Here is a 21,536-nt window from a genome sequence, read left to right as displayed (position 1 = left end):
ATGTTTACCACTGACTTGAGCAATCTCAATATGATATAATAATAAAACTAATAATACTGCTATTACCAATAATAACAATGATAATATCGTTATATCTCACTTCCTTTAAAGTAGTAAAAGTAACAATGAAATACACAAAATGGGAGGCAGAAATCTAACCGTGACCTCCCAATACAATAAGAAATACTAGAATTAGGTAAAGTCAGGGAATGTGGTGCCAAAGGCTACGTTTTAAGTTTTGATTTAAAGGCTGCTACAGCCTCAGACTAAAGGCTCTAGTCCCAGGAACTAGGGACAGGAAACTAAAGGTTCCTAGAGACCACAGTTCGCCTGTGTTTCCACAGAGTTCTAAAAACCAGAGGAGATTAGTAAATTAGCCTGCTGATGTATAAACAACTGACAGCAACAAGTTGTTCCACTCTTCATTCATCTAAGTCATCATGAAATTAATCTATACAGGCTTTTCCAATTGTTTAGTTCTGCAAGCCCCACCCCGAAGGGTCCTTATCCAAAAGTACCACCTGCAAGATTCCCCCTGAACTTAATTTAGACCTTGGTCCCTGCGGCGGAAACAAAGAGTTCCTGCTAAAGTTCCTATAGTTCCTGGAGGTGAAAACACAGCCACGGTTAAGAGGATAACACAGCTGTTAGGAAACACTTCCCGAGTCCTAAGGGTTAGGAAGCAAGGAGAGGAAACGATTCAGCACTTTTTGTTAACAAGTACAGCACTGCTAAGCAATCGGCCGTGATTCTTACTGCAGAGGGAACTGAAATCTGAACGCGCCATACTGTAAGTGGTGGTCAGGATCAGCACACCAGTGTAACACTAGCACTAAAACAACATATTTGATGCAATGTTTCTGTGGAAAAAAAATACTTTCACACATTTCTTTCATTTCCTGTATTTAGTGCCCACTGCGCGGTGTATGACGGTCGAGCAACGTGAATCACACACAAGTGTTACTTTTCTGTGCATTCGCCACTTGAGTGAAGCTCTGCACTTATTGACTGCTCGCTGCTCACTTCTCGTATCTCCTGGCCCGCGCCGTTATAGGACTGCAGCTCGGCCAGGATCCCATGAGCCTCCTCCAGCACAGCGCTGACCTGGTTCCACACGGCTGTCTCTGCCTCCGTGGGCTGGGCATCTGGGAGGAAGGACGGAAAGAAAATATAGAGGGAACGAAAGAGGAACAGAGCGGGAAAGAGAGGGAAGTGAAAGTGGGATGTGGAAATGGTGATATTGGACGGGAGGGGGTAGAGAGAGGAGGGAAAGATGGCGGGGAGGGCAGTGATGGCGGAAATGAGAAAGGGGGGGAAAATGCGAGAAGGTGGTTAATGATGAAGGAAGAGGTGAAAAGATAATATCCTAGAGGACCAGATCAAAACCTGAGATAAGTGATGACTCAGTACATGGCTGCAATAAAAATGAAACAAACCCAGAAGAAATCGCTGCATCTCATAGTGTTAGCGGAGGTTGCAGCTGAACATGTCCAGGTCAAAAATCTGGATGAATGATCTAATTCATCAGTTACATCAAGAGACCTTCAAGTCACACTCTGTCACACAGTGAGGTTTGATTAGAGCGCCAGGTCCCGGAATACGGACCAGAAGAGGACAAGTTTCACTTTCACTTCAGGTAATCACTTGAAAGAGGATGTGGCCACTAATAGTTTCACATTTGAATGGTTTCAGGTGGTGTGGAAGCGTCTGCACCACTTGCACAATGTGTCTGACTCCGTAATCGTCCCTAATGTCCATTCACTAGAGATTCATTCAGGCCTGGGTGGAAATAATTGTCCCATCAGATTCATGTAATATCCATCTTTTTCTCACTTTATATCCCACCCCCCCCTGCTCTACAATGAATGAATAGAGAGACGGGGGTTTTTTTTGCCCTTGAGCTTTAAATTGTGAGAAATGTTAAAACAAACAAGCAGCAGGGAGGACAACCGCTGGGCATACTCGCTCTTTCTCTTTCTCTGTTTCGCATAGACACCGAGCAGTACTGTAAACTCAGTGTATTTAGCCCTGGGACACCTCCCAGTCACAGCTCTGTGTTGTTTGCCCATGTGGTGCGTTGCATTCTTATGCAGGAGGGACTAAGTGTGAAAAGGAGACAATTTATGAAGTGTCAGAATCATCGCTGTCCTTCTCTTTCTTTTCTTTTCGAAACGACACTCACCCAACTCGATGTGTGAGTGGGAGTGTTCCCATGGAGTTCTCGGCATGAGGTGTAGTGGTTCCCATGGTACCACGTGAAGAGGTAGTAATCATGGAATATTTGCTAACCCACCTGCAATAACAGGCACAGCAGGCATTACTATTACTATTAGTAGTAATGGCTTCTCACTAATGCTTCCCCTGCATTATTCTGGTTAACAAGGAGTAGATGGCTACATGTTTTCTTTAATGGATGATAATTAAAGGAAGCTGTGGTACATTTATTTTTAAAGAAAAGCTCATATCAGCATATAAATTATGCTGTTTTAAAGAAAATAGGTCACTTTCTTGTCGAGGTTTTATCTGATCTCTGAATAAGAGCATTTAGGCGGATGACACAGCATGACGACTGAAGAACTTGTGCCAGACAGGTTTTACAGAGAGGTTTAGGTGCTCCATTATTTCTTGGCCGTGTGCAGAGACCCCTCCCAGTTTGTCTCATATGTTAAAGACATGCAGCCATTTTTTTTAATGTTGTTCAACATTCAATAAACTACGTAAAACGTGTTTAGTTGCTTTATTTATTAGACTGAGGTGGATTTTAAAATCTTTGGACAGAGCCATGCAAGACGCACTGGCCTCGGCTGAAATCTCATTGGTCCCTGAAGTGACCCTGTAACTGTTATTTACAATAATAACAATGAATATGACCCTTTGTTAAGACCTTTTATTTTCTAAGCATTTTTGAAGTTCAAAATGTGCTTGAACAGGAAACGTTCTTTCAAATGATGTGTTGCTTTGATTTAAAGCTGTAGCGCCAACAGTAAACAAGGAATGACCGAAGTTTGCACCTTACTGAATCAGGAACTCTGCATGAATGTTGGATATATAATTGGCCCCTTTGCGTAAATTGTGGCGCCCATACCCCTGATCTGGAGAAATCCTATCCTCCACTGTCCGGATACTGATCCCTCACAGGGTTTAAACATGATATAAGGTTTCTGACATTCACCCACAAATAGCTACATGAGAACTCAGCGTGGCGGTTGAACCAAACTTTGAGCTGTGTGACAGAGGTGACAGTGTGACATGTGTCTCTGGGCTGAGAGGGAGAGCTTACAGATGGTCCGACACCGGGCAGGGAGGGACTGAAGGAGGAGGGGTGGGGGCCGAGTCTTACACATTGCTTTTGAACACATGTGAAAATCCCGGGCATATTAAATGAGGGGCGAAATTCAACCAATTTGACAGCTGATGTCTGTTGCCAGGAGTGAGCCCTCCCTCTCTGTACCGTACCGTGGAGTCAGTAAAAGGAGGCGGAGGAGGCCAGCTGTTAAAGAGGGAAAGTGCTTGAGGAGGGGAAGAACATGTCGGGATCAAATGCAAAATATCTCCTTCTTAACATTTCATTTAGTCGTTTCAGAAGCAGTCTTGAAATCTTCATCGGGATTATTGCTTAAAGTCTAGTAGCAGCACTCTGTTTAGTGCCAATTAGCAAAATATTAGCATGATAGCCCAATTAACGAATAGGGGGAATATGTTCAGCTACAGACTGTATATAGAGATGGATGACAGGACCCAGAAGTGAAGCCAAAGCGTCCCAATAGCCACCTGAGGGCTGGCCGCCATATTGTAATCATAAACCCTGCCTTCTCCGTGTTACCACATGGGACGTGGACCAAAACAAAAGCCAATTGACATGTAAAATATGGTTTCTGTCATTTTAGGTAGTTCATGTTTGTCAAAGTGTCAATTTTTGGAGTAAGTTGGGTTTTTTGGTCAAGTGCGTACATTCTTATCAGTAGGTGGAAGTGGAGACACGTAATCCATCTTTGTTTACAGTCTTAAATTTTAGTAAACATTAGCAATTGAGCTCTTTCATAACAAGCATGATCGCATGCCGACGTTAGCATTGAGTCCAAAGCAATGCTGTGCTGGGCCACAGTAGAGTCTTATAGAGGTGCTAGTTTAGCTCTTGTCAATAACATATCTAACCTGTTGCTTAAAGGGCAGAAGATTTCAATACTGTTGAATGACAGTAGATGGACACACTGCTAAGATCAAAGGTCTCTGGGAAATGAGAAGAAGGGGGAAATAGAGGTGGTTTATTCACCAACCTCTCAATCCTTCTTTCACACACATTATTTAGTGTTGCACTCGCACACACATTCTCACAGACACATTGGGTCACACAATATAGGATGAGGAGTTGAGGAGGCTGTGGGATGACGATGGACTTTTTGTTGGCCATAGTCATCCCTGAGCAACAGAAACCCACAGAGAACTGGCATTCACTGTTTATTTCCCCCCAGCTTTTGTAGATCAGGAGACGAGATCAAAGCATTATCGTTGTCGTTTTGTCACCGTGTCAACAGCCATTGTGCGTCTGTCTGATTCAAATAAGATGTGGCTCGTGTGAATAAGACCCTTCAGGAGGAAGCTCGAAGTCTTTTGAATGCCAGTCTCTGGAGCATAAATCACAACACAAAGGAGGAGAAGGGAAAAGCGTAAAGAAGCATGTAATGATGGCACAATGGTCGGCTAAGATTGATGGAATGAGAAGGGAGGAGAAAAAAAAGGCAAAAGCAACACAGAGAAAGGGATAACTCAAAAAAATAAGAAGCGGATGGTCTCACGTTCAAAGTCAAGGAAAACTATCGGGCCATGCTCAAGTTCGGCGCAAGCCAGCACTTTCAGGAGGTTTCCCATGAGCCCCCTGGAACAGAGAGAGGGGAGAATACTGTGGGTGATGAGGGGACAGGTGTCGGGGGGGTTGTGCGCACGTGGGTGTATGTGTGTGAGTGTGCGAGCTGAGTGTGTGTGTGTTTGGTGGTGGTGGTGGTGGTGAAGGTGTCATGGTGGTGGCTGGATGAGAGGTGGGGTTGCTGGAAAGGCATGGAAGTATGTCCTGGGTGAAGAATGGCCACATGAACACAGAGCCTCTGTAATCCCACTCTTACAGTATTGATTATTAGATTTGAACTGAAGCAGGTAATGATGGTGTTGCATTAATGCGAGTAGTCCTCAAGTTTAAAGATCAGAATGTGGATGTGGAATCAAAATCTTATTTTCAAATGTATAGTTTTGTGTCAAAATAAATATTTGAAATTATTTAATGATTTCTGAACTAAAATCATTAAATTATACTTTTTTTCTTAAGAACTGAATGAAATCTTCAAAGATAAAAAAAGAGATTCAATAAAAATATATAAATAATATAAATTCAAATTCTATGACAAAAAAACATATGAAAGCATTTTGACAAATTTAGTTTAAAGAAATTATAAACCCTGAACAATATTCATTATTTTCTGTGGGAAATGTTAAATTATATTATTTACAACATCTAATATTATATATTATGTTACAGCATCCTTTAGACAGCGAGGTAATTAAATCATTTGAAATTTAAACCAAAACAGGATTAAAATACCTTTATTTAAAGTTTTAAATAAAGTGCCTGATTGAATTTGAGTAACGGGTTTCCGTGATAGGGAAAACTAAAATCCTGTATTTTTATTTTAGGTTTCATTATAGGGAGATGGTGGATAACACAGAACCATATTTAATATCGTAAATTACCTCACTACCAAATTATAAGGAGTCAAAACCAGAAACAGTACTGGCAGATTATATATCAATCTGTTGAAGCTTTTTTCTTACTGTGACGTTATTTAAGGACATCGTTGATTCAGAGATAACTGCTAAATTGACTCTTCTCCGACAACAGAACTTGTTTTGATTCATACTGATGGTTGTTTAGAAAAAACTCACTGCATTTACGCACCATTTTGTTTGAACCAACACACCCTATATGTTTCTATTATATCACAGGTTATTAGATAGAGTACCTTTTTAAGAGAGAGTGGGACTAGAGAGCGACTGATAACGACAAACCACACCCACAACAGCACTTCATCAGCTCACAGCAGACCCCCACCAGGCGACCTCCCAATGAACACCTCTGCTCCACGCACATGCACACATGCTCTCACATGTCACGCACACGGACACGTGCACACAACCAGGTGCTCACTTACTTTCAAAGTCCAGGAAAAAATGTGGACAGTTCTCTAAATCCTTGCCAAGGACCTTAATGAGGTTCCCCATGGCTGGCGACCTGGACAGGAGGGAAACAACAAAATGCATACAGTACGCAGGACCTGGCAACCTGCATGAAAACACACGGCATGCACACGGAGAACACAGCAGGTTGTGATGGTTTCAGTTTTCACTTGTCTAATTATCCCTCTCCCCCTGTCCTCCTCCATCTGTCTGTCCAGAGCATAGTTGGACGTTCCACTCATGAATGACACTGATCACAGTTTGCATCCAATGCGCGGCGTATGCTGTATTCAATTAGAGGGGAGCCTAAATCCAGTAGTGAATCATTTAGCGCACTCATTGGGAGTCACTAGTCCTGGGCAATGGATTTAATCCATTTATTTGACTATAGTAACCTAATCAGAGCCTGCTCTGTACCGGCTACTCTGGCCTAATGCTCCTCATGCACAGCAGTCTATAGATACTTTATGACAAGCTCTTTATGCTTCATACCCAAAGGCCAGATGCCAGCACTTTATGAAACTAATGATACAAGATTCATTAGATTATACTGCAGACGAGCAGGGTATACAGGTCTGTGTGCTCACACGTTTGTTTAGAGCAGCAGACAAAACAACATATTGCATGCCAGTGGTTCCTGGTTTGAATCTCCTCAGTCCTGGCTGGACCAAGCAGAGCTAACACAGGTTGTGGACACAAATAGTGTTCAAACTAGATGAAGGTAATCCCTCAACATCTGGATCTGATATGATCAAATATACCGATTTTAAATGCAGTTTTTCTGCAAAAAATAGTAAGCATTTCTTTTTTTTAATTTATTCTCTACTTACTTAAACACAAGCATGTTGTATACCACACTAAATTAATCATGGTATTGTGAATTCTGGGGCATTTAAATATTCCTAAAACTTGACTTGGTATCATTCGTATTGATGCTGACCTTTAGTTCCAACCCACCCTTTATTTCAATGTTCTAAACTGTTGTCAAGATTTTGAGTTTGAGAGAAAATATTATACAGATTCAATAAAGATTTGCAACAAGCTGACACATATACAATATTGGAATAACATACTGTTTACATGATCTGTTTGTGTGTGTTGGACAAAACAACACGAGTGGAATCCAATATTCATAAATGACCCTGGCGTATAAAAGCCCTCCTCCTAAATCATCCTCCGCCCGACCCCCTTCACAGTCACGGAGGTGCTTCAGTCTCAGAACGTACGCAGCTGCTGAGTTTCACTTCCTCCAGTCGTACCCTCGGTGTCTATGTGCAATGTAAGCACGCACAACAGGCCTCTCAGTTTCTCACTGCGAGTGCAATTTATGGCCGGTATTAGCATGTTTACGAGAAGGGGGGGGGGGAAAGCCAGGACTTTTCAATATTACTCAGCAGGAACGGGTGTTGCAATGCAGCACTGAGGTTCAGATAAAGAAGGGATGGAGTTACACCACCCGGCCGCTGAGACAGCTGGCTGACGGTCTGCATCCACGGGGGCTGGTACCCTTTCAAAACGTTAGTGTATCCTCAGTATTATGTGTCGGCTCCGTCTACAAATGGTGTCAGGTGGCAGAGGAAGAGAGCTGTATGCTGAGTCACTGCTGTGACCTATGAGCATCAGTCCGAGGGTGTAAAACACACCCCGACTTTCAGACCACCTGCTCCACCGCACCCGAACCGGGGTCGTGCATATATGAATATCGCATGAATGTCCTCCGACTGACAAGGTGAATACAAAGGTAAAGTCAAGGTTAGATTCATATCAGAGCCTCGTAGGAAGCAATGAGAGCTTCACTCTGACACAGATGTGTGTTAGCGGAAGCCACACAATGGCCGCGCAAACCTCTACACACACACACACACACACGCTCGCACATTGAATCTGGAGCAGCATGTGGTCCGTCCAGAGAGCAGAGCTCGGCTGACGGTTGCCAGGCTACTGTTGGCCTGGTGATATCGTCTCCGCAGAAGATGTGGGGGGAGAGAAAAAAAAGCATCGAGCCACACACAGAGCATCAATCTGTACAACCTGATCAGAAATCTGTTTTTAACAACACACAGCCAGGGAGGGAACCAGCCAGCAGCCTCTCACACTTTCACTCACTCTCTTCTTACCCCTTTTTTTTTTGCTATTAGTGCTTCACCTCTTCCTCGTTCACACAGTTCCTCCCTTCCTCCTCCTGTCCTCGTCTTTGGTGTCCTGCTTTGTGAAGCTGCAGCTGTGAGTAAAGTCCCAGGTTAGCCCAGCTCCGAGTGTTATCTGGAGTCCCTCTCCCTCTGCCACTTTCTGCTTTATTACAGACTGATGTAAACTTCTGTTCTCTTGCTTTTTCGCCCTCTGTCCCCGCGGCGTGTGTATCTCTGTCCACTTCACACTTCTCTTTTTCAGTCATCTATTTAAAGGCCTGTGGTTTTCTGTCTTCGCTCTGCGTGCAAGATGCAGCCCAGAGGGGTTAAACCCTCCTGGGTGAGATTGTTAGTATAAAAGAAGCACAGTATGATGTCTTCATGTCATTTACATTTCTCTATCATTTCAATCTGAATGCAAAGCGTGAAGTCGCCTCTCTCTTATATTTGCTTCTGACATCAGAGCAGGTTCCTCAAATATATTCCCTGCAGCTCTCTTCTGCCTCACTTCTCTGTTTCACCACTCAGCAGCACTCTCCCGGCTCCTCTGGCCGTGTCTTGTCACAGCACATTTCTGTCATGGTGCCATTCAGTCCCACTGGTGGCCCAGCTCGAAGTGGCTGAACGGAAATAGTGACCGAGCGGCGCAAACACACCTTTGCTTTTTAAACTTGTAGATCAAGTCCATAATCTACATTACATAATGTTTCTTAGTCACGGTTTGGTCATCAGGACATGGAACTCTGTGAATTAGGAAGTGCGTTTTGGTGGCCACTGGTTACAGATTCTGTTACACGCAAACACACCATGTTTGCAGTCAGCCAGCGGGAAAGTGGAGCAAAGTGCTTCCCTTATGCAACTGTGCAGCACACAGCTCTCATCTGTAGTCCGGCAAGAGAAACCAAGGCGGAGGCCTCCTCGAGTCTTAATAAAGACGCGTCTTCGCTCCCACATGGCGACTTGAGGCCAGTCTGGCCTCCCCGACTCCCTTTCAGCTCTCAGTGAAAGATCCCTCCTGTTGCAGCCCAGGAGCATCATCAGTGTGGATTTAGTGAGCTCAGAGACGGCACCGCTTTGCCAAGTCTAACCTCCATTAACTCACAGATAATACCATCTGAACTCCCTTTCTCCGTCGGCGTCTCTTTCTCTCTGCCTCCTAACCAGAAAATGATCCCTCTTTCTGTCGCACACCGGCTGACGGGGCATTCACTGGCCTGTGAATCAAAACCATTCTGCAGCTGTACTGTATATAAAGCTTGCAGCGACTGCACTCTCCCAGCTCTCATCTTTCCTCTCTAACCAGCCTTTCTCCTAAACTGTCCTTCCCTCTCTCCTCTCTTCCGCTCGCCCATATGGTGCTTCTCTGCCATATCCGTATTTCCAGGTGCTGTTCTTTTTATTTTTTTATGAGTATTTTTTTCCACCCTTCATCTTTCATTCCTACCTTCGCTTGTGTTTATCCCTCTGGAACACTTCACTGCATCAACCAAGGCTTGTCAGCTCCACACAGTGGTTACAGCATCAGCACCCACCACCTGACAAAGAGACAGACAGATAGACAAAGAGGAAAATTAACATCAAATTCAACTTCATGTAAAGTGCACTGCAGAGAAGAGGGTTGACTTTGGTTTTAAAATGCGCAGAGTCGACAAGGGCAAAGAAAAGTGTGTTCTGGGCAAAAAAAAAAAAACTAGGGGCAAATAAACATAGGAGACAATAACAATAAAAATATATAAATATTAGTGAGGTAGGAAAGTTACCCTTACTGTGGAACTTATTCCACCCAGATTCAACCCGTTGATAAAAGTAAAAATCCAATCAATCTATAATAAATAACTGCAATGATGTTTAGACTGATTGAAACAAGCTGTTAGATAAGCATATTGGATGAACTTGGGGATGTAGCAGACATGTTACACTTGCAGAACAGAAGTAGCCATGTTCATCCATTTATTTGGATTAATTTGTGATTAATTGTGTCCCCCTAATGAATCTGAGTCCAATATTCACTCTCCTTTTAGCTCTGTTTTGGTCTCTGCTAACGCCTGAGGAAAATATCTCACTCTTTGCTGAATATGCTCACTGGATGCATTTCCTGTTTGCCTGGCAAAGTTTTGAAAGTGATGAAAGTGAATAAAACCGTAGAGTTGCAGTTTTAGGCCTGAAGACCAAAACAATGACCTGAAAGAAGCTGAAGTTTGCGAGCCAGCCAGCAAGCTAAGGGGAAACTGGAGATCAGGTGAAGATTCTCTATCTGGATTTGTTGGTAAAAGTCCCCCCTTTCATTTTATGTGCAATTATTTGATCTTTTGCAATGATAAATAAAATTGATTATAGCTGCTGTAAGTGTCCTGATGATCTTCACGTTGTTTTCTACCCTAACAGGAGCATAACCTTTAGAAAAATACCTCAATGGAAATTGTGTCATCCACTTTCACAGGTGGTTTAAGGTCAAATGACATAATTTGAGGCCTAAAATATTCACACAGCAGATATAAGCGGTTGGTGGTTGTAAACAGAGGTTATTTACTGTGGCTTCAGTCTGAAATAAACAGTATAAGTCAAACGCTGCTGCAGTCTGATCTGAGAACCTAGAAGGTGCTTCTGTCTCTCCCGTGTTAACATTCTCAGTAAATGAACAAAGCTTGTAAAAGCTTATCTCATTCGTTATGTCTTCCCCGGCTGCAGCGTTGTGTTACCCGCTGCCTGGTGTAACTATTAACACTGCCGCTGCTGCCCTTGCATCATCGAATCTCATCAGGGGAGAGTAGACAGGAGAGGGGGGGGGGCTTTGAAGAATGGTTGCCAGGGAAACACAGCCTCTTATTCTCATGGCAACACGTAGTCGGGCACTGTTCAGGGTTATCAATCAGATGTGGATTGGACGGACGGACGGAGGGATGGATGAACTATGCTTCTCTTAATCTCTTGAGTGTGTGGGACAGCAAAGCATTTACGTTTCTACTTGTGGGGGTTGTAAACGTCATCATCCACCACTCCGGGAATAACAGGTCAACTACCACAGAGAGACTTGCTCTGACTACATGTTGCATTCAAGTAAATTCGCTAATGCTCATTGATTTCTTTTCTCCATAAATGGGCAGAGTTCAAGCATGTCAAAGGACACAGTGAGGTCAAGAAAGGTGAAGACTTGACCTAAGACTGGGGAGGTTAATTCCTCTGCACATGATGGTTAACTTCATCTTTTGAGTGAGATTACTCTTCCTTTCTGAAGTTATTTGTAATAGTCTTCTGCCCTTTGACCTTTCGACCTATGCTCAATTAACAATAAAAGGCCACTATGAACCCACACATCATTTCCAATTTACCATGTTCCAAACCCAAGAGATCGTAGGTCCGGCAAACCATTAATGAAAACCCAGCAGCTGTTTTTATTTATAACTATTAATGTTTGTACCAAATCAAATTGAGAGCTGGTGTTTAATTTTGCTCCAGCCTCAGGGCCCTGACTCCACATTTTTGAATGATGATTTTCAATTCTGCTTAATTAGCTGAGTGCTTTAGTTTTCTGTTTGAGCTCCAGGCCACCTGTTTACTTTCTCAGCACTTTCTCCATCTGATCCACACTCAGGCTTCACTCTCCACCTATGTCCTTGCTCTTGGCCACATATCCAGCATGTGGCTTTGCAATGATTTATTTCATCCTAGTGGCTGTTTTTGATGCTACTCAGTTTTGATCATTTGAAATAAAGACAAACCTATTACTATATAATCTTTGTTTTTCCATAATTGATTAATTTGCAGATCATTTTCTTGATTTGTCATCGCGATTTCTTGAGACCCACTTCAAATCTTCAAATGTCTTGTCTTGTCCAACCAACAAATACAACATACACAGATTTTAAAAAATTACACAGAAAAGCCAATATTATCATGTTGACGAAACTACGACCAGTAAATAAAAAAATTCTGAATTCGTGACTAAAAGGATTATTTAATAATAAAAGCACTTCCTTCATTAATTTATCGACTAAGCATTGTAGCGCTCCTCCAATCTATCTATTGGGCCCATCTCCTCTTTCTCTTTCTACCACAGAACTCCAGACCAGATTCAATTGAAAGTCTAATGATTAATTTGTAAATGTCGATTTTTAAATCAGAAAAGCTTCGCAACAAAAAATGTATTCCTATACATTTCCACATTACTGGTTATCCATGCACCCATGTGTCCAACTTTCAGGTAATGTGATAACAGCTAAACTAATTCTATGACAGTTACCACACTCTGCATGAAGAGGAGCAGTAGGAATGTAACATATGATTCATATTGTTTTCATAATCAAGAAACCACGGGAAACATCTTAAGGTCATGTTTCTCCACAAATGTAGTTTGTGGAGAAACATGACATTTAAAGTTTTCCTTTAAATGTAGGATTGGTCATTTGTTTCTAAAACAAATTCATGTCCCGATAGCCATTACTTCATTAAGTTTTCTGAGAGAACAATTTGAAAAGCTGCTGCTGTGACCCTTGCAGGACTGTAACAAACACGAGCAACCAGGTACGCCAGCAAATCATTTCATCTGGACCATATTTATTATTGGCTGGTGTACCTGCATGGCACTAAACAACCTGCCTGCCTGTGCTCTTACTGGAGGGGGATGTATCGGTTGCATATTTCCTCTTCCCTTTGCTTTTATTTGACACACGCAAGTCTGTGTGAACACAGTGTTTAATATAATCTTCTTTGTTTTCATTTTTTTTAAAGTCAAAACTAATCAATGAGATTCCAGGAAGACTCGATGAGGCCCATCATGAATCAGTGTCATGTTAATCTAATAGGTCTTCTACTGCGCTGCAGTCTCCACGAGAGCAGGCAGGGTCGGAGAGGTCCGGCTTTTGAAATGTACAGTTGCTGCCTCTTCAGCGACTTCAGTGCCAATGGTGAGGGGCAGAGGGGAGATCCCAGTCACTGCCAGTAGACATCTGTCTGTTTTATTGAAAGTCCAAAGAACTCAGCTAATGGGAGTTCTGCGCACCGAACAGGTCCTTCTTTTAAAAAAACCCCAGTGGTGATCATTCCCTCTCTCGCTCCGTCTCGATCTCTTTCACTTTTTCCTCAACCTTTCGCCCAATCTCTCAACAAACCCCTCTTTCCGCCCCCCTGTTCACTCACACCCTTTTGACCTCTTCTTCCGTTACTGTCTCTTTTATGGTTCATCCATTCTTCCCTTCTTTCCTCTCAGCATATTCTCCCTAAATATAGAGACGAGTGCAGAGTGCTATGTATCACCAGCTCGTGTGTATTTTGGGAGAAAGGAGGGGAAAACAGGATGGATGTAGAGTGAACTAAACACCCACCTCAACTCAGTTAATCTCCCTTTTAGTTAGAAGAGACATGTTTTATATAACAAACATTTCTGTAGGAGAGGAGAGGAATTACAACGAAAACAATCAGAGGGGGGAAAGGAATGGAATTAAGTAAAGGAAAGAATAGAATAGACTTAACGAAAAGGAAAGGAAGTGAAAGAAAACTAATGGAATGGAATTAAGGAAAAGAAAGGACAGAAATTTAATCAAATAAAGGAAAGGAAATGATGGGAATAGAATCAGGGGAAGGAAATAGATAAAGAGCCAGTTTCTGGCATTACGCCGGGTTCACACCGGACGCGGTAGCGACGCCGAAGCGCCGCGCATTACTAATAATATCACATACTTCTGCTGTTATCAGCCTGTAGTAAAATCGACATTTAATCATTTTTTTCAAGCATATACTTACTTGTTGCTCCAACATTAACTGCAACAGCGTCCCAACATGTGTCTTTTTTGGTGTTGTCTTTATACAACATATGCTGAGAATCAACAACTCAAGTTACTTCTCCACTTTAATGATTAATTTAATGTCATCCATGTTGAAGAACTTCTCCGCTGTTAGCTCCGGTAAATGTCGGGTGTCGAGGGTAAATTTCGTATTCTCCACTCAAGCCTATGTGGAGAATACGTAGCCCCCCCCCCTCTCTTTTTTATCTTTATGACTGCTTGTGTGGCTGTACTGGATGGGCAGAGGGGGACATTAAATAATGTGGTTGGTAAAAGTGGTAAAATTAAAACTCCAAGACAACAGAAGGTGAATACAAAGTATGGGATGCATATTTGGTCATTTATATCATATAAAATATGTCATCTATATCGTTTAAAATCATTTTTCAGTGTGTTTCCTGTCGCGATACGCTCGCGTCAAGCGGAAAAAATAGACTCGACGCCGAAACGATCGCTTCACGGCGCTAGGCAGCCGCGGCACAACTCTACGCTTCAGCCTCCGGCGTGTTCAGCGCTGCGGTTTAACATGGGAGTGGATGGGAGCCAGAGGATTGGCGCTGCGCTTACGCCTCGCTTCGGCGTCGCTTCCGTGTCCGGTGTGAACCCGGCGTGTGTTTCAGGCTTAAAGCCTGAAACATGCTTCTGCGTTTTCACGGGCCCGTAAGCGCAAGAGCCCTTCCGGGTCCCTTACGTGCTTATGTATCCCTCCTTACGTGCTGACGGGTGTCGACCCCCTTTTCTAAAATTTACGGCAAAGCTCCGCAAGCTCACTCAGCCCGCAAGGCTGTGATTGGTCTGCTCTACATCCCTTCTGGAGCTGCATTTCCGGTTTCATGCCCCATAATACAGGCAGAAACAACGGGAGATTTAGAAGAATGAATATGGACCAAATAGAAGAGCGTTTGGCAGAAGAGATCCGAAAGTATGTCCACTTGTATAACCCGTCACTGACTGGTGTATTTGTCCGCCTGAAAAGGGCTACAAGGAGCCGCAGTAGCTATGTAAATAAACAATCGATGAAGAAGAAAGAAGGCGTCTCTCAGGTCGTCTTCGACAAAAAGCATTACTCCGCCTAGTGTTCTGGCGCGGAATTGCTTTGTAAGACGCGCAACGGTTGGGGAAGCATGAACGACAACGAGTCTTGCGCCACAGCGGCGTGAAAAGACGCAGACGCAGTCGCAGAAGCAGTCGCAGAAGCATGTTTCAGACGGGCGATGGCAGCGTCAGACTCAGCTAGACCGTCGCAAAAGATTGACCGCCAATGGAATGCTACTGCCAATTTGCCTCAGGCTTACACACAAACACACACACACACACACACACACACACACACACACACACACAATTATAGATGCCGCCGTTCGACGCTGAGGTGAGATAGAAAGGAGAATAAAAGTGCAGAGCGGCTGAGCGTGAGAGTGAAGGATGGAGTGGCAGGGAGCAAAAGAGTGAGATGGAAATGGAAGGAGGAGGTTACGAGTCTCCATGCATCACCCCTCCCCCTTCCTCCTTGTTCTCTCAAACACATACACACACATACACACGTACACAAATGTACACACATGCTCGCTGAGTGTGAGTTCAGAGCAGCGCATGGTGCCTCGTGAAAGGGCGATCGTAAATGGACATTGTGATTCAGTGCTGCCCGGCTGACAAAGAACGAGGGAGGATAGAGCGAGAGACAAAAAGAGAATTTTACAGAGAGAGAGAGAGCAGGAGATGGTATGGAAATGTAAAAGCTCAACTTGGATCAATTCCTGTTGTGTAACATGCTTCGGTGTGATCATTTTTCAAGTGAAATAAAGAAGTGGGTCAGCAACTGAGGGATTTAATGTTTCTCTGCTCGGAGACGGATAATCACTGAACTCTAATGTGTCTAAATTGTGTGGATATTGTGAAGGTTTATAAATGCCTCTGTATATGTCCTTGTTATTCAAGATATAGTCATTGATATTTGAATGCCACAGATTGGCTCGGGGGCGTTTTGAGCCTTGAAAAAAAAATGAAAGCCTTAGATTTGAGATTTAAGAACAACTTCCCTCCGTGCTTCAGCTGTCAGAGGATGGATGGATGTAAAGTGAGTTCTTGTTGTTTTTTTATTTGTGGTAATTGATGCCAATTAGCTGCGCTCAAAGGGAACGCGATAGGCTTTTAGGGGTCTACGTGTACTTGCAGGGGATTGAGATGTGTTTATGTTCGTGTGTGTGTGTTTGTGTGTGTGTGTGTGTGTGTGTGTGTGTGTGTGTGTGTGTTATGTGTCGACATCTTTGTAACCCACACCCTTTGCTTGCATGTCCTTCTCTGACCCCCTGCCGTCTGCAAACAAAGAAAGAAGCAATACACTCCAGGCCTGTACAGACAGATTCACTTTGTCCCTTACACGGTGATTTTAATGGGTCAGGACTTTGTGTGAGTGTGTTTGTGTGTGTTTGTGTGTGTGTGTGTGTGTGTGTGTGTGTGTCTGTGTGTGTGTGTGTGTGTGTGTGTGTGTGTGGGTGGGTGTGGGTGTGTGTTTGTATATGATTGCAGTAATTTTTGGGGGATAAAATGTGTTGAAATCTGGATTGCATTGCAGATGCAAAGTTAGAGCGTTGGGTTAGACAAGTTGTTGTGTTTAAGGTTAGAGTAAGTGTGTGTGTGTGTCTGAGCATTCTAAAACAGAGCATAATGGCAGTTAGAACTCACTGTCTTGTAATTGTCTCTCCTTCAACTCTCCTTCACTCTTCCGGTCCTTTTATTGTCTGTCTGCCCATTATTTCTGTCTGTCCACCTCTATATACATCAACTAGTGTTCTCTCCTTTATATAAATTATATGCTGTGTGTGTGTGTGTGTGTGTGTGTGTGTGTGTGTGTGTGTTTTAAGTATCAACATTGCTCTGATTAGATTGACTCATGACTCAACTGGTCTTGTTCGGTCCCTTTCTGTCCTTCACTGTGTTCCATCTCTGTACAATTGTAAATTTTTTGGGTAATTTCTGCCCTTTATTAGAGAGCGGCTGATAGCACAGACAGTGGTAGGGATCGGAGAATGGAGCCTCTGCATCAAAGTCCCGCCAATGCACCTATCCGACAAATCATGAGACAATCTCAGCTGTCAATCATGACGTCCCAACCATTTTTCATAGCATAAAATAAGCAATTATAACACTTAAAAGTACATCAGGTACCTAAGATGTCAAAAGACATCTTATCCACTAACATGGAGGTGGCAGAGGTAATGACGTATGCTGCCGCCATCCACTAGGGGGCAATCCAGATGTTTAATAGGAGAATAGTATTGTTAATTGTATGTAATACAAACTGAGTGCTATTCTGATCTATTGTGGAATTGGGTCACGGCACGTGTCTCAAGCCATCGGCCACAGCACATGACTGTGGAGAATGAATGGGTGACCTCTGACCCCAGCGTGACCTAGAATCTATATTCAGCTCCGAGTGACTCCACATACCTGAGAGAGCCGCTGTGTCCTTGACAGAGGCAATGCTCCATCCGACTGCTGCAGTGTGTCTCGCATGGAAGAGGATGCAGTGTTACACTATTCCCTGTCCCACTGGGAGGGGGGGGGGGGGGACAGCAGCAGCAGCAGCAGCAGCAGCTCTCATATATTAGAAAAGTGCCTGTGATGTAAGGTATGTGCTCAAGTCGATGCAGAAAAATAACTGATTGAACATAATGAGCATAAAGTATAGAGGAGCCAGTTCGGGTTCGGTTGGATCCCTGTTGTGAAAGTTTGAGATTTTGGCTATATATTTCAGTTATTTCTTTGCTGTTTGATGGAAAATAAATTATATATAAATACAGTAATTAAATCCTCGCTGACTCAAGCTGAACTAATTGAGCATGTGTGTTTTCATTTGAATATAAAAGGGGAAAATATAGTGTCTGTGTCTGGCTCAACAATCCTGATCAAACACTGAACAAAAGTATGGTTGCCAGCATCCCGGTGGGCCCACGGCAGATCTGGCATATGAGAAAACAAACACACACACACACACACACACACACACGCTCACAAAGAAAAAGATAAAAATATACAAAGACATAAAGTGAGGAGATGAAAATGAGAAGCTCCACCCTCTATGGGCTGTTTTAACTAGAATGCTGCATACCTCACCCAATTAGTTCCCTTACATTCCACAGCCAATCCTACTACCCTACTAACTGAAAATACATCTCAGGTGTTGTTTCCTTACTAAATCAACATTATCTCAGATACACCTTGCAGGTTTCTAGCCTACCCAAATATAAAACCACATTTAAATCTGATACAGTCCAAATTTGTATTTGCATCTGCACCAAATTGCATAGACTCATTGATTCCCCCCCCCCCCCCCCCCTTAATAAGCCTATTTGTTTTTTATCAAGATCCATGCATTATCCCATTGGGAGTTGGTCAAAATGTCATCTCAAACAAAAACCCTAGTAACAGATTTACTTGTTGAAACTTTAAGTCATTTTCGAAAAATAGTGGGTCTTAAATTACACGCAGGGGTCGCAAAAAGTGGCGTAGCTAGAAAATGTCAACTTTCGCATCTGAAATAAAAATTATTGTTTGCAAATTACTTGTGATTTCTTGTGATCTTTCAAGCAGGCTTCAGCTACTTTTATTGAAAATATTTTAAGGTACTTGTAACGCTGCATGTTAACCTGATTCCAATAAAGGAGCCAGCAAAGCAACCATTACCCTAAGCATTGATATTATATTATGAATAGTATACTTCACTATTGAGATTGCAGAAGGAAATTGTCAGAGTCGAACATTCTCACAGCCCTTATCACCAAAAACCCTAAAATCTCGTTTTTCTTTTCAAGTTGACTTGTTTGTTGGCTCTCACCATTATAAGTGTAGCCTATTGAACAGAATAAACCAATTCCTCTCTGACAGGCAACGTCTTCTTAGTCCATTAATGTATATTTACCTTTAGCTCCAGTATCCAAACACTTGGTTATATCATCCAGCAGGACTTATTCCCAGAGCTGGAGCCTCGATTGAGATAACATCGCTAAGTAGATAATTTGCCTCTCCACTTATTAAACAGTAATTGCAACACCCGCTCACGTCTTCTCCTTCCGCTTTGCTTTCCACAACCTTCCATTGGCCTAAATTGGCTTCACCTTCCCACTGAATTGGGTATATTGATCTTAAATATGGCCAGAGGGCGGGCGTTTGGACTAGTTATTGATACTAGTGGACAGCGATTGATCTGATCGACAGACAACAGGCCATGAGGCCTTCTGAAGTCCTCAGAGAGCAGATCTAAGGTCATATGATTACATATAGAAATTGATCCCGTCTTTTATTTCTAAAGGAAGAGAGAGTTGGACAAGTCAAGTCATGTGTGGTTAGAAGTGGACTCACAGAGGCAGGAGAGGAATCACGGTGGCCTGTTTCTATGTCTCTTTGGATCTGATATCACACATTTCAAATGGCTTCAGCAGAAACGTGGCAACTGGAAGATAACAGAGCTTTCCATGGGTTCCACACCAGCCATCCAGAGTTAATATGAGGTAATATGATTGAAGAGTTATCAGATCTGGCCTCCCTTGTCGTGGAGAATAAGATCACACCACCGTGTAAATCTGTTTTCTCACTGACTCAGTGTTTTGTGTTAAACAGGTTAAATTAAAGACCTTCACGTATCTAAACTTTTTAACCATGACACTTGATGAACCCTAAATAAAATGTTACCTTTAAAATAAGAGGAATGATGATTTGGAAGATTTTATTTTTCTAGAATAGAGTTTTCTACTTTAAAACAGCCTTGTATGTTTAGAATTACTGACTTTATTCATGGAAGTTTAATTGCACTGCAAACAACTGACATTACTTTGCATTGCAGAATATTTCATTTGTTTTAATTAACTGAATAGTTCAACATTTTAGGGTAAGGTGGTTATTAGCATTCATATTTGGAGTTAGATGAAAGGATGATACAAATCTTCTGCCTGTATATGAAGCTACAGTCAATAGTTGGGTTGCTCAGAATAACATAGAGACTGGAAGCAACATCCTGGTTGTTTTCAAATGTCACTGAACCGGTCTAAGCTCCCCTTAAGCTCACTAATTAACATGTTATATCCCCCCCCCCCCCCCCCCCCCCCCAAAAAAAGGACAAAACTGTCCTTTGACACTGTAATATGTATTAGATGTGCTGGTCAACAGCTAAACCAGGCTGGCTATTTCCCAGATCTCTGTACAGTGTTATTTGTAACTTCATATCTAGGAACAGACATACTGGTGCTTTCTAGACTACCTCATCTAACTCTTTGCAAGAAAGCAAACAGATGTTAACTTGTAAAATATCAAAGTCGGAATTTATACACACAGGCAACATTCCCAGTTCTCTAAACTGAATGGTGTAGATAGAGGCTCCTTCGTTATATATCTGGACTTGCCCTCACACCCTATATCCTCCATCATTCAACCCTGTGTTCTTTTAACAGGATCATTTATGCTCTGAGGGAGTAATCCCTAATTTCTGACAATACTGGCTTAAAATCCACAAGATTACCAGGTAGACATGGATCACATCTGAAATTCCTAAATGATTTAAGTGTTGGATACAATACAAGTCTGATCCAGCCTCTGAACGCATTCAAATTAAAATATATATATATACAGCACGCTACAGTGACAGCTGTTTGAATGACAGATGTTGCTGGACAAAAGTGGTCTTTCAGTCAATAAAACAGGAATTATTCAGATAAACTGTGGATTAATTTTCATGTATTTTTGTGGAGGGGGAAACCGCTGGGCTTTACGGACAAACATATGGATGATGTTGTGTTTTAATCAACATCCATGCAACATGGTTTTCCATCCGCTTATTTTCTGGCTTCTATGCCTGATAAGCTTCTCTAAGTAGAAAAGAGCAGTAATCCACCATCACGTCGCCGTTGCTCCTTTCAATAAGTATTGACGATCAGACAGTGCACATGTTTTAAAGATGGTTTGGCGTAAAAAACAATACAATTATCCACCAAATTACAAAATTTGCAATTGAGGCAGCTTTCAAAACTTTTCTTAACTCACTCAGAAGGATCTTTGATTCGTAGAGCAATCTAGGTAGCAGCTGAATCCTCTATTTTATATATACACCTTTTCATTTTTGATGAAAAATGCTCTGTCAGGCTGTTCTATTAGCATCGCCAGTGACGAAAACATTTTTAATGACATGACACTGTGGTCCCCAACATTTCCGTGTCACTGTACGTGTCACTCTTCCGCCCTTATTCACAGGACGTCAGTCGAGGTTGCAGCGACCTGTCTGGTACACCGAGGGCTGGAGAAGATCATTACACATCATTACACCTGATGGCCTGTGTTGACAGTGCCTTCTCGAAAATGACAAATAGCGAGAGAAGCCGCAAACAGGACTAACTCTGGCCTCCTTATTTCC

At 42.6% G+C, this 21,536-nt stretch overlaps 2 protein-coding genes across 6 annotated transcripts in view; both read right to left on the bottom strand.

Annotated features, from left to right (window-relative positions):
• yars1 (tyrosyl-tRNA synthetase 1) overlaps positions 1-21,536 on the bottom strand; it is a 160,576-nt gene that overhangs the window by 107,781 nt on the left and 31,259 nt on the right. The gene's annotated exons all lie outside the window — the stretch shown is intronic.
• The window catches only part of fam49al (family with sequence similarity 49 member A, like), a 34,405-nt gene that overhangs the window by 9,697 nt on the left and 3,172 nt on the right, over positions 1-21,536 (bottom strand). The window contains exons 1-4 of one of the 5 annotated variants that reach the window (XM_053446184.1): positions 8,372-8,856; positions 6,201-6,280; positions 4,797-4,876; positions 1,024-1,145 (exon numbers count right to left, since the gene is read on the bottom strand). In XM_053446184.1, coding sequence (XP_053302159.1) covers positions 1,024-1,145; positions 4,797-4,869 — 195 coding nt within the window. In that variant the 5' untranslated portion in view covers positions 4,870-4,876; positions 6,201-6,280; positions 8,372-8,856. Of the gene's footprint in view, positions 1-1,023; positions 1,146-4,796; positions 4,877-6,200; positions 6,281-8,342; positions 8,857-9,798; positions 9,890-21,536 lie in introns of those variants that run through there. The other 4 variants (XM_053446183.1, XM_053446182.1, XM_053446181.1 and 1 more) reach the window with 4 other exon arrangements.

The sequence above is a fragment of the Pleuronectes platessa genome, chromosome 18, assembly GCF_947347685.1.
Source record: "Pleuronectes platessa chromosome 18, fPlePla1.1, whole genome shotgun sequence".
In the NCBI taxonomy this organism is placed as follows: domain Eukaryota; kingdom Metazoa; phylum Chordata; class Actinopteri; order Pleuronectiformes; family Pleuronectidae; genus Pleuronectes; species Pleuronectes platessa.
The sequence above is the reverse complement of the archived record's forward strand: the minus strand, read 5'-3'. Positions and strand labels throughout refer to the sequence as shown.